Below are 16,108 nucleotides of genomic sequence, written 5' to 3' on the forward strand. Positions count from 1 at the left end.
TCCCTTATCTTTGCTTTTCCCTCGTCACAATCTCATAGATAGAAGTTACTGTGTGGACAAGTATATAGCACTGGTGTTGTCACGCCTCTATCAATATCATGTGTAAGTTTTCTATTAGGATTGGTACTTTCTGAATCAAAAACATCAAAATCGAAAATTATCAAACTTTTCAGTTTACTTTTAAATTTTGTTAGCTCAATCCAATTTTTTGGTTTAACAAACCGAAACAAATTCTTTTTTTTTTTTTTTTTTTATCGAAAATTTTGCTTCAATATCGGTTTGATTTTTTAGTTAACCGAAGTTTTTGAATTTTTTTTGGGTAAATTATACAGAACTACCTCAACTATTAGGTCATTAACAGTTTCATACCTCGTCTTTAAAAAGTTTCAATGTCATACCGTACCTTCGAATTTGTTACAATGTCATACCTTCCGTTAGTTGTCTGTCAATTCCTTCGTTAAATGCTGACGTGGCTTGTGACGTGACACACTTTATGTTAAAAAACTAATAAAATATTATTAAAAACTAAAAAAAATCATTTAATATTTTTAAATTAATTAATGAAAAGTTATTAAAAATTAAAAATTTTAAAAAAACCCACCCCATGTTCGTCTTCCCCTGCCTCCGCCCCCCCCCCCCCCCCCCCGCCCAAACGCCCGGCGCCCAACCCCCTGCAACCCAGAAAGAAAGAAGAAGAAGAAGAGAAAGAAAAAAAAAAAAAAAACCCTATCTTCATCTTCCCTGACCCCCCATTTCCCCACAACCCACCTATTTCTTCCTCCTCCCGTCTTCCCCTTCCCTCCTTCTCCGCACCCACTACCTACAACACGGGAAAAAAAAACATCTTCATCTTACCCAATCCCGTCTTCCGCCGATTCCACGGGTGGAGAAATTGGGCACAGAGAAAATGGTGGGGGGGAGGGGAATGAGTGTGGATTTAAGGAGTGGGGTATGTAGATGAGGGAAGGGGAAGACGGGAAGGGGAAGAAAGGGGTGGGTTGCAGGGAAGTGGGGGTCGGGGAAGATAAAGATGGGTTTTTTTTTCCTTCTTCTTCTTCTTCTTCTTCTTTCTTTCTGGGTTACAGGGGGTGGGGGGAGAAGGGGGGGTGAAGACGAATATGGGTGGGTCTTTTTTTTTTTTTTTTTTTTTTTTTTTTTTATATATATATATATTTTTTTTTAATATTTAAAAAATATTAAATGATTTTTTTTTTAGTTTTTAATAATATTTTTTATTTTTTTTAATAGAAAGTGTGCCACGTCAGCATTTAACGGAGGAATTGACAGACAACTAACAGAATGTATGAAATTGTAACAAATTCGTAGATGAGGTATGACATTGAAACTTTTTAAAGATGAGGTATGAAACTGTTCATGACCAATAGTTGAGGTAGTTCTGTGTAATTTACCCAATTTTTTTTGTATGCCATTTTCAGTTTGGTTGCTGAGTTTATTAGTTATAGCCTTGTAGGTTCAAAGTTGTGTGAACAAGGAACTATGGTGAGTTTTAACAAGTACATAAGAAAAAAGGTGAGCTTTGGGAAAAAAAAATATTATTGGAGTCTTCGATTTTTTTATTATATTTACAAGCGATGTTCTACATTAAGTTTATCTTTACTACCAAAAAAAAAAAAAAAAATCAAACTTGAGCGCAGAGCAGTTCAGGACACTGTTCTAACCAACTTAGTTTAGTTAAATTTATAGAAAACTTCATTTTAATCCTTAAAAAAAATATGAGTTTTATATTATAACCATGTGTAAGATTAAAATCCAATTTTAGTCCCCATCACATTTAATCATATCATTTATTAGTTATATTTTGTTGTTTTATTTATCTTTTTATTTTTATTTTAATGTATTAATTACATTTAAATTTAATTTTTATTTCATTCATCATAATATATTTTAATGTCTACATTTAGGCAACTAATTTTTTTTTATAATATATATTCCAATAACAATTTTGTATGTTCTTCATTTAGGTACATTAATACATTTGAATATTTTGGTATATCCATCGGTACAAACATGTAGTTACATTGATTCAATATAATGCATTTCGTTACTTACACTTTGGTACACACATTTGAGTATTGACTTTTAGGTACATTAATTCAATATATTATATTTCGGTAAATACATTTAGGTAGATACATTTTGGTATTGATATTTAGGTACATACATTTTAGGTATTGACATTTAGGTACGTACATTTTGGTACATACATTTCAGTACGTACATTTCTGTACATACATTTCGGTATTGACATTTAGGTACATTAATTCAATAATATATTTCGGTACATACATTTAGGTTCATTATAATATATTTCGGTACAATCATGTAGGTACAAATATTTCGGTACAAAAAAGTCAATTTTATATATTTTGGCACAATCATTCTTGTACACTTATGCATTTATATATTTTTGTATCACAAACTTATTTTAATATTTTCTCATTTACGTTCATTTCTAATTAAAAAAACTAAATATGTGCATATTAATAAAATTAAAATTTAATATGGAGAGATTAAATAAAAATACACATTAAATAACAAAACTTGAATGTAAATTTTGATAAAAGTACACTCAAGGGATTAAATTGAAAATTTAATCTAGCACCAGGTTTTTTTTTTATTTTTATTTTTAATTTTAATCTTTTGCAAGGATTAATGTTTAAAAACCCCTTAAATTTATAAGGCCTCCCATTTTCTTTGGTTATTATTAGTTTTCTAACTATCGAACCCTTTGCGAAGACTTCATTCCGTCCATGATCATGAAGTCATAACTCATGCGAAGCTTGAAGTGATACCCTACGATGCCTTGCTCTGGTAACAAATGATAGAACCCTTTTGAAGAATTTGCCCTTACTTCCAACAAAAGGATGTGCATATGTGAAAGTTAGTTGGACAGTAAAACATTACTCTGGTTCCTTGTTCCACAAGCAATCGAGAACTTGTCTTGCAGGCTCATTTAACGATTCGTGGGGTGCGATGCGGAGAAACAGGAAGCCCACTGTGCAGATGAATTAGTGGTTGGCCGCAAATTGAGAAATAATCGTGGCCGATTTTGTGATGATGCTACGTGCAACTCTCTCCTGTCCACAACTATGACTGCATGGTGCCCATAAAGTCTTTGGTGGGGATAGCCACGCCAGGTCACCGGGTACGACTGCCACTGATCACCACTAGTTTTCTGTTCAGATTTTTTTTAAAATAAATAATAAATCCTGATTAGCTTGATCGAACTGATCTTCGGAAAGGAATCCCTAGATTCTTTTCATCAAAGTCATTAAAATTATAAATTTGAGTTTTTGAAATTTAATTCAACTATTATAAATAAAGGTTTATTTTAAAAATTATAATAACTTTAACTATTGAATTAAATTTCAAAAGTTCGAATTTGTGGCATTGATGAATTTGGTGAAAGGAATTCGGAGAAGATATATTTCCCTGATCTTCATTGTTAGTATCAATGACATGGCAGTTAGTTATTTGAAAAAGGGATTTAGTTAGTTATTAAACGCCTAGGATTAATTAGCCCGGCTGTAGTTAATTATTTTGATTGTAGAGCTACACTGTCTAGAACTGATTTCAAATATTATAAAATGCGAAAAAATTCAGTAAAACCATTACGTGATCGGACATGTAGCGCAAACCATTAAAAAATTACCAAGTCAACGCAAATAAGGTGGAGTTAACCGATGTTAGGGGTTTGCGAGAGAAAAGGGGACCAAGGAATCCCGGTAAAGTTGCTCCATGATAAAAGGTACCAACCGTCAGTTTGCCATTTGATGAATGTCATAATGTAATTAAACACAAAACTTAATGTATACGAACAGTAATAAAAGTGCTAAATGCTCATGAAAATGGATTAGAGAAACTTGAAACTCGCTCGAGGTAAATGTTAAACATTTTATTCTTAAAACAATTTTACGCCTCAGTGTGGTACTTATTATTGATCGGCTCTTGTCTTTTAGGATGCAACAATCATATTCTTGTAATAATAATACTCCAAATCACAAAGCTTCTGTGAATCACGATTGTATTGAAAACTCTCTTATATGAACTCGATGTGACACTATAAAATTCTCTAACAATAAAGCATTATGCATGAATATATGAATATATAAGTTATTTCTAATTGCAGAGGGGTTACTGATTTACAGGCTTTTGATACCCCATCACATGTGTTCATGTAGAACAATGCCGGATAATCACATGGTACCTTTTCATCACAAAATTGCACTGCAATATGATGTTTCCCAGCTTTTAGAGATACACGGTCATCATTCATGCACCAAACTCATATGGCATATTTTCACTTAAGTAATTATATTTACTATTTTCATGTTGGTTGGTACTTTCATCAAAGTTTCAACTTTTCTAATTTCCATTCAACTGAAAATTTAAATCAATTTCCAATATTTCAAGCTACTCATATATTATTTTATATTTAATTTTTCAAGCTAATCATGTATTATGACAATGCGTTACTTGAGATACCAACCCAATAACATTTGAAGTTTAAGAAAGCTCTTCACAATCGAAAAATCTTAACTATAATCATTTCACGTAGTGAATGAGACAATTAGTTTGCTTCACCTCTCACTTCTCACAACATTCTAGAAGCTTCACATCAAAGGTATAGTGAGATAAAAAAATTAAAAATTAAAAAATTAAAAACATTAAAATAAAAAAAAACCACAACAAAAGTAAACAAACAAATACTCCCAAAGAAGGTGACAAATAGTCGTAAATGTGGCGGTAACAATTTTGTCGGTAGAATACTTTGGTGCTAATTGCAAATTTGCAATGATTTTGACAACAGCGGAGTGAATAGTGTTAGGACTCAAGCTCAAGGAAAGAGCTTAACGCAAAAGACTAGCTTGATAAGTGGGAGGACTCTTTGTACGTAATCGTTTGGTATGCAGACGGGACGGGACGGAACGGAATGGGACGGGACGGAACGGGACAGGGCGGAACGGAACGGAGCGGGAGCAAAGATGCCCTCGGATGGAAACAAGGGGAAGAAGAAGGAGACGGAGAGGTTATAATTTTGTGTTCCACGGATGTGAAACGAGTCGTTCCAGGGGGGTGAGGTGGAACGAAAATTCACCTAAAACTCGTCCTGTGGAACAGCTCGTTCCACCCGTTTTAGGCGCACCAAATGTGGGACGGAACGCCTTGTCCCACTCTGTTCCGTCCCGTCCCACGTACCAAACGGTACCTAAAAGTACCACTACACAATTTCTTGTGTAGCAGATGTGAGATCATAACAAATAGTGTTGAAAATTGGTTATGGTAAAATCAAATATTTGAAGGCTTGAAGCATCCCTAGCTATATTATTCTCATTAATCATTTTTCTTTGCATACAATATATTTATACAGAGCATGTTATACAATATTATTGAATTGATAGTTACATGACGGCGTTACGTTAGCATTGCCGCCAAAATATTCGTCAAAGAAAAATCCACAATTAGAGGAAAACACATTGAAATGACAATCAAGTGACTGACACCACTCATTGTAACACCAAAACGATAACTTTAATTGTGACATGCATGTTCATATATAAATATCATTCTATCCACCGAAGCTGAAATATAGTTTTTTTTTTTTAGCCCTTTAGAATGGTATTATCTACCCTTAAACATAAGTACTCACGTGTCAATAGATGAGGATATTTTTCTTATAGTTGATACTAGCAATGGTGCCCGCGCGATGCTGCGGGTTTTTAAATAGCATATAGCAAATAGAAAGTTATTTTTACAACTCTGCCTAACTCAAGAAATAGATAAAAGTTTGTTTCTCACCGAAATATATGAATTTGAATCTTAGTGGTGAAACACAGAAAAAAAACATAACAGTTCTATGAATTGTATAGAGAGAAATGGTCACAACAATTTTAGCCTATTACATTTATGGTTCAAGTTTTGAACAAAGAATTAGTTTATCGGCAAGGATTGGATATAAAGAAACATAACAGTTCTATGAATTGTAAAGGAGCAAATATGATGAAAGACATACCAAGATTTGATGGTCATATGTTGAGAAAAGTTCACATCGCTGATTGACGTATGGTATTTTCAATAAATGAACGGTCGAAGTTGCAAGAAAAAAAAAGAATCAATTTATGAGCAGTTGGAAGAATCATTATTTATTAAAAAGGTGTTGATTCAAATATAAACAAATGAAACTAACTGTAAAAGAAAGGCTTACCGAATGTTGCTCCAAATTGAGTTCAAAATGAGTGTAGTTGTGGAAATTCTGTGCAACACTGTGTTGAAGACATGTAAAAAGTAGATCACAGAATATTTACATCACCGTAAACAAAGATGTTGGAAGTGGTTTATATTTAAAATATTAAATTTGTACAATCTAGATACAAAAGATTAAAACCTATTTCTTTATAGATAGACAAAAAAAAAAAAAAAACATAAAAGTGATTGATTGGATTCTACCACTTGCATCTACCTCTCAAGTGGAACCAGCATGTACATACAAAAAATATTATCAAGTCCAGACCAGAGAGATATTTACATGGCAGCCAAATATTGTACATGCAAAAAATATTAGGGGTTTTTTGAAATAGGTCCAAAGTAACTAAAAATTGGACCTATTTCAAAAGGTAGTTTATAAAATTGGATCTATTTCAAATTTTCCCAAAATAATTATGAAGTCCATACCAGAGAGACATTTACATGGCAGCCAAATATTATCAATATTGTTTGATACATATTAACAAAAAACGGTTACTGCGTTTCAGTATCGGAGATGAGTTTTGGCACTGCATCGTTCATCCTTAAGCAAGCAAGCTAGGGAAAAGAAAGAAAATAATACAGTTAGATGGATATTAAATATATATCAAAATAAATGTAGAGCAAAAAAAGAAGCCATGTTTAAAATATAGCAACCTAGTTGGTTTTTTCAGGAGTGGTACCAAGTTTTCCGCTAGTTGGTGACGATTTCTTTTTGAGCAACTTTATTGGAACTTCATCAAACTCCCTTGGATCCGCCTCTGAAACTTCTTCCATTTCTCTGTTTTAAATGGGCTACCAGTGTTAAATAAAATGAATGAAAAATAATTTCAAAATTATGTTTTGAAAGGAAGTTACGAAACAAACCTTTGCTCATTGTTGGTGAAAAGAGTCCTCTTGATTGATTCCCTCTTCCTTTTATTCGATTGTTCAGTAGTTTCAGCACTTGAAGTAGAAGACGAAACCGTCGTGGAAGACCCTGTGATTTCTCTTGGCAAAGGCAGTGGAGTTGCTGGTTGCATGGTTGTATAGTCGATTACATTTTGAATGAGGACATTGCTTGGATTGAAATTATTTCTTCTATTTCCAAACCGCAGATGGAAAATTTTCTTTTGCCCGATTAGTCTAAGAAATTCATTTGGTAATTGTTGATGGTCCACCAATGTCTGATTCAGAACCAAATCTTTGCAGCTCATGCCAAAAAGTTTTTCACCACATTTTCCAATTATCAAAGCATCAATCTCATTGGTTTCATCTTCGAGTATCAGATTGACCTTATACCTACATTTAAAAACCTAATGTAAGATTACAATGAAATATCCAAAACAAAAACAACCATGAGAAATTTAGGTGTTTAAAAAAATATCAATAGTGAGATTGAAAAATTACATACCATTGACGGAGTGAAAAATTAATTGATTCTAAACTGAAAAGCGCAAAGTAAAAAAAATTCAACTCATGGTATACATAGTAACAAAATTGCAGCACAACATGTTAAATATTACCAAGGTGTTGGAATTTGATTTGGGTGTTTTTGACAAATTAGTTGTGCAGTTGTTGGGTCCTTATGCATTTGTTTTACACAAATGGGCCAGGCACTATACCACCAATCGTAACGTGTGTCAAAATGCTTCACAGCTGCTTTACATAGAAATGTCTCATCCTGTAATATATTTTGTCATATATGTGTGAAACTGACAACAATCATATGCATTCTTTTTATTGAATGTGTGAAATCACAGTTGTAAAATTTTAAGGGAACATTAAAAGGGATAATCAAGTTTTAAACCTTGTACAAATCTGGATCCAAGAAAGCCAATTCATCAATTGTAACTTTTTTCGCAGTCTATAGAAGTTTAGCTTCATTTGCCTGGTCTGAAGACGGAGGCAATATTTTTGGAAATTCTTTGCAGTTGGAAAACCTGCATGATTGAAAAGATCACATTGTTTGAACAATATAGAAATAGCATCTGTTTTCATTCAAGAATAATAGATATATCGTTATTTTGTTCCAAAAATTAGAAATATACTTACACTGACTTGTAGGAATTCACTTCCGGGATGTCTGGATCAATGAAAAAAAGTGATGAACCGGTACTGTTTAAGACAATGTTGCCTGCGCATTGAAATCATGGCAGAAAAAAGGTGATGAAACACAAATCATGACGGATACAGTTTAAAATTTGTTTTAATAGTTGCATCATTGTATCACAAAAAGTAATTTAAAAAAAAAAAAAAAAAAGGGTACGCATGGCATACAGATGATGTTTTTTGTGAAAATTTTAATAAACTGGTAACAGAATTAATTGGGACATGCAGTGGATTCCTAAGTGAGTGTTCGATTGAGAATATAGTTTTAGTTATTTTGTAATTGTCAGTCGAGACTATCAATAGCTTAATCAACTAAATATATAAAACTGGAGAAAGCAGAAAATAAGTAGAAGTATGACAAACAACAATCATTGAGCACCAATATAATCAGATAGCTGCAAATTGACTGGTTAGAAAGGGTGGCAACGTAGAATGACTAATTGTAACAAATAAATATAATAAAATCCAACAATGGTTAAACACCAAAAGAATTTAAATGACTTAGTATGGACAAAGAACAAAATAAGGATGCAAAAGATTAATTTTAAATTAAATGAAATACCTAGGTAGCGTCTGACTTTTAAACTTGTGAAAACAACCACGACTGGCAGTGAAAATGCCTCTGTTGACAAAGAAGAAAAAGCTTCACCAATGTCTGCCCATAACGTAACCGTGAGTTCTTCTTTTCTGTGGATCAAAAAACTCGCAAGTAAAAATTTAAATTTTTACAACAGCAAAGGAACAAAGACTAAAGACAATTTAGGCTAATAACAATAAAAGGTGAAAAATGACCTTATATTCTGAATGTGCACATCACATTTGTATGCAACCCTCTGATTAATCTGTTTTTCTTCCAAGGACTGTACGGCTCTTATACAACCGCTAACATCTTATAATTTAAAACATAAATATAATCACATTGTTAAATACTACTTTAGAAAATAAATACCAACTCGTTTGAATGGATTTATATGCATAGACATGTTAACAGTACCTGTAAGGATGTCAACCCTGTCCAAGCGAGGGTAAGTGTGTTGTAATCTTGTAGAAAGAACCGATGGCGAGGGATGGGTGGAAACACACTGGCCAATTTTTTAAATTTTGTTACCGCATTAAACAAAACTTGAGTTTCATGCGGGACTACTTTGTATTGTCCCCTGATTTTACTGGTACGGAAATCAATGATTTCATAGCATCCACTAGCTTCAATCTTCGCAACCATAACATCATACTCAACATTTAATGTGGTCGCCTCAATGGCATCTTGCTTCACAATTTATCATGCCAAGACAGAGAAGGAAAAAAAGTTACAAAAGTAATTAAAAAATAAATAAAAATATAGATTATACTATCAATAACACAAAGAACAACACACTTATCAAATTGTTAGCATGAGGAAAAAAGAATTATTGAAAATAGTTAAATTATTTTAATCAACACTTGAAAAGAAATGTATGAATGCCAAAAAATTTAAGAAAAAAAATGTAACACCATGAAAAAAAGGTAAGAAAATAAAAAATTCATAAAAAAAGGTAAGAAAACACTGATCTGTTCATTTTGTGTAACACGGCATACTTAAATTTTATTCCCCAACATCTAAAAAATAGGGGTAGAAAAATATTTTCTGGCTAGTTAATTATTAGTATTACCGTCTTTGATTAAAATAATGAATCAATAATCTCACCATTTCATCAACTAATATACAGTTCAAAGCTGTATATTTTTGAACAGTGCCTGGGATTGTCGATTTCATATCCTGCATATCCGGATTTTGATTTTTTTTGCTTTCGTGTATGGTTTTAACTGATGAATAGGAGTTGGCTGTGTGTTTTCCATTTATCCTACAACAATGAAATTTACATAATATGCCACAAATTTATCCAAAAGCATAAAAAAACACTGAAAAGAAAACTAAAATCATTTGTTATTTGTCCATCCATGTTTGGGAGGAAAAATTTAACAGCTTAATTAATAACCAAAAGTAATAACAATTAGAATAGAGAACCTATAAAGTTAGAATTCAATTTAAAAAAAAAAGATCTAAAACCTACACCTGAACATATTCCTAAGACCAATCAGTCAAGAATTGGTTTTAATCTAGTCATTTATGTCCAGACAATCTTCCCAGCACACAGGAAAGACTGTTCGACACTGGTTGAGTGCATCAGTTTGCAATTGATGACCTTATAAATTCAAAGAATTCCTTCTGCATACATATGGTTGGTGGGAATTAATTTTAATAATCTTGTCATGTAATACTATGTAGCTAATTGTTGGTGCAACCTGATTTACTCGTATGTATCAGTACGTATAACGTGATTGTGCATAATATGTATAAAGATTTTGAGAGGGAAGCTGCATGCTTCTAAGTCAAAGGTATCTGCACGAAGGGTGAATAGAGGTTTCATTGGCTTCAAGAGCTTGCCATTTTGTGTTTGCTAAAAATAAAATGAGAATCAAACGACACAGTCATACTTAGAATGTCAACACAGAAAACGACAGAGTCATACTTAGAATCGCAACACAAAAAGAAAAACCCTACTATTCTATAAGTCTCACCCCCATAAAAAATCGAAAGGAAATAGTTAGCTCTAAACCTTCAAAATCAACTAAACCCAAATTTAAACAAAAGACGTAACTCTAAATACAAAATTAACAAAAAAATAAGGCAACAAAAAAGACACAACTAACCAGAAAACAGCAAGACTTGAAACGCCAAGAAGGCGGTGTGCGAAGCGCTGGAGCAAGGATAAGAAGATGAAGACAGAAAACTGAAAACGAAACAAAAAGAGGCGAGAGAGAAGCAGAAAAACGAAAGGAAAAAGTAAACAAAGAAAGGAGTGAAAACGAAACAAAAAGAGTAAAAATCCTCTGAACAGAAATACTGCTGATGATCAACACGTGGACAACATCTACTGAAAAAGCAGAACAAAACCCCAAAAAAAAAAAAAAAAAAAAAAAGAAAAAGACCAGAGACGGAGGAATGAGATATGCGCTGGCAGCAAGGACAAATGAGAGAGCAAACGTGCGGGAAAGAAAAAAAAGTTAGAAAAGAAGAGCTGAAAAGTCAAATGCAAGAGATGATCAACACGTGTCTGCCCGCGCAGTGTGTGTGTATATATATATATATATATTTTTTTTTTTTTTTTTCCTTTCACTTCACATCATGACCTCACACTTTCAGACTAGACTATCTTTTCTTATATATATATATTTCTGCGACTTTGCATTTATTAGCCCTTTTTCGAGGAATGAGCCTTCGTTACTACCACCACACAACTGCAATGGCATCCCTGATTTCTGTCTTTTTCTTAAATGGAAGGGAATGGTTGTCCATCAATTTTCTTGGTATGCTAAAAAAAATATTAGAAAACAAAAGCCAAACACACCAAACCAGTTTTTCATATTTTTTAATCACTCTAACCGATATCTTTATCATTTTACGTAACTGTGGCATCTATCTTTTGTGGTATCCTGTCCTCTGTCTTTTCAAGAATGGATCTTCTCATTTATTATCTCATTTATTATCTAACATATTACTGTTAATACACAGTAAAATTGTCAGGAGTTAAACCCGGCACATGGTTTGTGGCACCAAAAAAATATAAAAAATTACAAAGACCCACAAATGATGGACAAGTGGATAGAATGGGCAAACCCGATGAATCACTGTGCGAAATGGAAAAAAGCACACTGCAACGGCACCAGAAAGGGGAAAGGGCAAAATGGCCAACTCACTGCACAATTCCAAAAAAGGGCAAAAAATTGCTCAGCAAGCGAGGGACAAAACCTGGTGGGCACTGTTAATGAACAATGCCAATCCACCGGCTTTTAGTATATATAGAATAGAATATAGAACTTGCTCGCCGATTTGAAATCACTCTAATTCTCATCCCATTTAACGGGTTTTGAATTGCTACTAACTTCTACAATTCTCAAATCATAAAATTCCAATAAGGGCATATGCCGAAACACAAAAAAAATCCATACAGTGATCATTTAAGGATTGACATACAAAAAAAATCCATACTTCAAACTTTAAAATGCAGAACAGACAAAGGAAACCCAAAAGTTAATCATGGCCATTTTTCTTCTTCTAAAATCCGGACAAAAATCAAACCACAGATAATTAGAACAACCAAACCCAAAAATTTCCCCAAAAAAAACCTGAACAACAATAAAATTAATTAGTCTAAACCTTAAACCGCAGCCATATCCTTCCTCAACAATTTTTAAATTTTAATTAAAACACAAAAAACATGAAAAAAAGGTTAAAGATAAATTATATAACCGTAGCCATATCCATTCGTCGGCAATCTTTCAATTTTAGTTAAAACGCAAAAATTATTAAAAAAAAACGCTTAAAGATAAGTTATATACCTGATCCAGAAAGCGTTTGCAAACTCCCACAACAAAACCCTAAAATTGGAAGATATAGGTTTGCGGCAGCCAAAAACGAAATCAGACAAAAGATCCACACGCAAATCAGCAAAAAAAAAAAATAAAGAGAACACTTAGCAAGAATCGAATTTTACAACAACCAATTGAAAATTTTTCTTACCAACCAAAGCAGCCAAACCGTTGCGATTCCTCCGCGGAAAACAGTGGGAAAAAAACAGTCCAACCACCCTTCTAAACGATCGGATCGCGAGGAAAACAGCGAGACACACACAAAAACACAGACAAACACAAAGAGAGACGGAAAAGCAGAGAGAAGAAAAGAAGAGGAAAGAGAGAAATGAGAGATGCTTCCAGCATCTTCCCTAGATAAGCCAATATCTACGCACGCGCAGCACGTATCATGAAGAGCAAAATGGACAATTTACTGCATAATCCCACTAAAGCCGAAAAACCATGAAGAAAATGAGGGACGAAACCGGAACGGCACTGTTAATGAACAGTGCCAATCCACCGGCTTTTAGTATATATAGAATGTTATAGAAATGTCTTCCCAAGAGTAATCATGTGTCATGTTGTCAACTTTTATAACGAAAATCACTTTATGCCCTTACGAAATGCACATTCAAAAGGGTATAGAGAGTGGAGAGTTTAGGGATCATTTTGATATGAAAAATGTTGAAGGACCAAAGTGACGAAACCTCAAAAGTTGAGAGGAAATTATAGAAATACCCCCCCCCCCCCCCCAACCCGTCCAAAACAAAGTTTAAATTTTAAAGAAAGTAAATTCAGACATGTGTCAAAGGGAGAGACGGCGAGGGAGAATTAGAGGCTGGCAAATCTGCCAGTAGGATGAAACGGTACGGAAATGTTTAACTATGAGGTCAGCGGCAGTAACCAATTGGAGGTTGCTGTGGATTGGAATATTCTTCTTCTCCTGGGATCTGGGTAGAGTGTAATTTCTCAACTCCGAGTCGAAAGAAACCACCACTTACCACAAGGTGTTCATTTTTTTTTTTTTTTTAAAAAAAAGCTCTCACTTTCCAAACCTCTCGAAAACGTAACTCTTCTTCTTCTTGGTACTTGCCATTCATGCCTATTTGCTCCAGAAGGGACTCTCAGGAACACCACGTGAAGTTTTAGTTTGGTCATCACTTGGCTCTTGGTGTTGTTTGGAACTTTCGGATTAGTTGGATTTGCCATTTTTTCGTCTTTGGGGTGTGACCTAACTTGTTACGAAGTCCCTGAGATAATTCTTCACATTCTCACGCTTTCATTTGTTCATATACAATGAGTTGCATGCTTTACTAATTAAACTAAAGAATACACTAGGGATGGTAAGTGATATTTATGTCCTATCATTATGCATATGGATGATCTGATAATCATGCTTTAAGGTAAATAAAAGAGAATATTACAATCACCTCATCACACAAAAGCAGCACGTGATAGATAGACGTGAAAGAGGGGCGTATGCAACCGCCGCCCCATCCTCTAAATTTGGCCCAATCTTAATGGTAATATGGCATTCTCCTTTCCACTATTAAGTGGTTACCAACTAGCTTTTAGTCGTTGCTATTTCTTTTCTCAACGAACAAGAAGTGTTCTTAAGTTCAAATTCTCGAGGTGATTTAGCTGCTTCTAACCGTGAAACTGACTATAATGGTGGTTGAATGTTATCATCCAATACCTTGATCAGGTGATAAATTCTCAACAGACTGGGATGAGGCGTGGGCAAACATAAGGAAACAAGGCAAAAACAAAAAGAAGGGCGGCTTCTTCGCAGGGTTCTCTTCTCCAAACAAGTACGTGAGCTGGAACCCTAGGCAGTCCAATTACCCACTGTCTGAGGAGGTTGATCCAATCAAGAGGACAGAGAGGTCCAACCCAATGTTATGGACTTGTCCAAGATTTACCCTAGCAGGAGCCATTGTTATTGTTACCTTTTGGTATACAGTACACACCATTCTTTTCCCAGTTAAGTAACTGCACTCTTTCAAAACACACAACAAAACACAGGGCTCATATTGTAAATATGATTGTGAATTCTTATGAGGAAAGGGCTAATGGGAAAAGGAATTCTTAATGTGATTATTATAAATAAATGAAAGTTCTTGTTTCTTCAGCTTAGGTTTGCATTCAATTTGGCATTAGCATTACTTTACATTGATATTGATAAAGAATCAGATTCTACTTTATGAGTGAGCTTCAGTTCAGGGATTCTCAAATAAGTTTATCTGATGGACACTTATGTAGAGTTCACTCGGTATTGTATATCAATTATCCTAACCGTCTAATTTCGTATTTACTTAGAGATCATCGTTGTGAAAAATTACTCCAATTCAAAATCATCTAACCACTTTAATTAAATGGTTTCAACGTATGCATACGTATTGTTGCGAAAAATTAATGTTTTTATTTTATTTTGTTGCAACCAAATCTCTTAATGGTTTTCTATTTGTCTAATTTTTTGCAATATGATGATGTATGAACGAAGACAATTTCAGTGTGATTACAAACAATGTTTTTCAATGTCTCAGTTCAAAATCAAAGACAATGGAAATGATATGTATGCATACGTTGAGCATATGACTAGATCACAAAAATACTTTATCAATATCTTTGCTTTTAAGAGATTCTACCTCGTCACCAGATGTACACACTTGTGGAAAAAAATGAAAGTATTTTAGAGAAATGATTTAATTAGGGTTTTTATATGATTTAATTAGGTCTAGGTTTACTTGCCTTGTTGACAAAGGTTTGTTTTGATTTATTTCCTAGTATTGCTCCTTTGTAAACTTAAAAATACCTCCTTATGGAGAATAATAAAGAATTTGTTGCAGTCATGTTAGATTAGGAATGTGATTTTGTAAATCTTAGTATATCTAGGGATATCTTGAAATATTTCCTAGGATTAGATATTATCTTATTAGAGTTTTAGTCTTATTAGGGTAAGGATTTAACTTTCCCTATTAGTATAAATAAAGGCACAATGGAATGATATAACACACGCCTCACAAATACATATCTCTCTCTTCTCTATGTGTCGTCAACCCCCTCTCTCCTTAGTCCTAAATACAGTTCAATAAATTAGGCCTACAACACTTTATCAGCACGCTCTTGCCAGAAGCTAAGGAACTGAAGGATCGTGGAGGAAGCTATTATACAACATCAAAGGCTCAATTATTTTCTGCCAATCAGGTTATTTTAAAATAAATTAAGATATTTGAAATGACCTTAAAACATGAAAACATTCCCCTATGCATATGCATGAACCCCATATATTTATATTTTCCTTCCAATTATATATATTACATATGTTTTTCATATATTTTGTCAATACATATATATATAT

At 33.6% G+C, this 16,108-nt stretch overlaps 1 protein-coding gene across 2 annotated transcripts; it reads right to left on the reverse strand.

Moving 5' to 3' along the window:
- Positions 1-6,688: 6,688 nt before the first annotated feature.
- LOC137721756 (uncharacterized) lies at positions 6,689-8,428 on the reverse strand. 2 transcript variants are annotated; one of them, XM_068460777.1, is made up of 5 exons: positions 8,299-8,428; positions 8,054-8,186; positions 7,132-7,545; positions 6,922-7,045; positions 6,689-6,822 (listed from the first exon to the last, which is right to left on the reverse strand). In XM_068460777.1, exons 2-4 carry the CDS (start codon positions 8,128-8,130, stop codon positions 6,922-6,924), a joined length of 615 nt encoding a protein of 204 aa, XP_068316878.1. In that variant the 5' UTR covers positions 8,131-8,186; positions 8,299-8,428; the 3' UTR covers positions 6,689-6,822. The 2 variants fall into 2 exon arrangements, with proteins under 2 accessions (XP_068316878.1, XP_068316879.1); XM_068460778.1 differs by having other exon boundaries at positions 8,305-8,382.
- Between the last annotated feature and the right edge of the window lie 7,680 nt (positions 8,429-16,108).

This window comes from Pyrus communis, chromosome 17 (assembly GCF_963583255.1).
Source record: "Pyrus communis chromosome 17, drPyrComm1.1, whole genome shotgun sequence".
In the NCBI taxonomy this organism is placed as follows: domain Eukaryota; kingdom Viridiplantae; phylum Streptophyta; class Magnoliopsida; order Rosales; family Rosaceae; genus Pyrus; species Pyrus communis.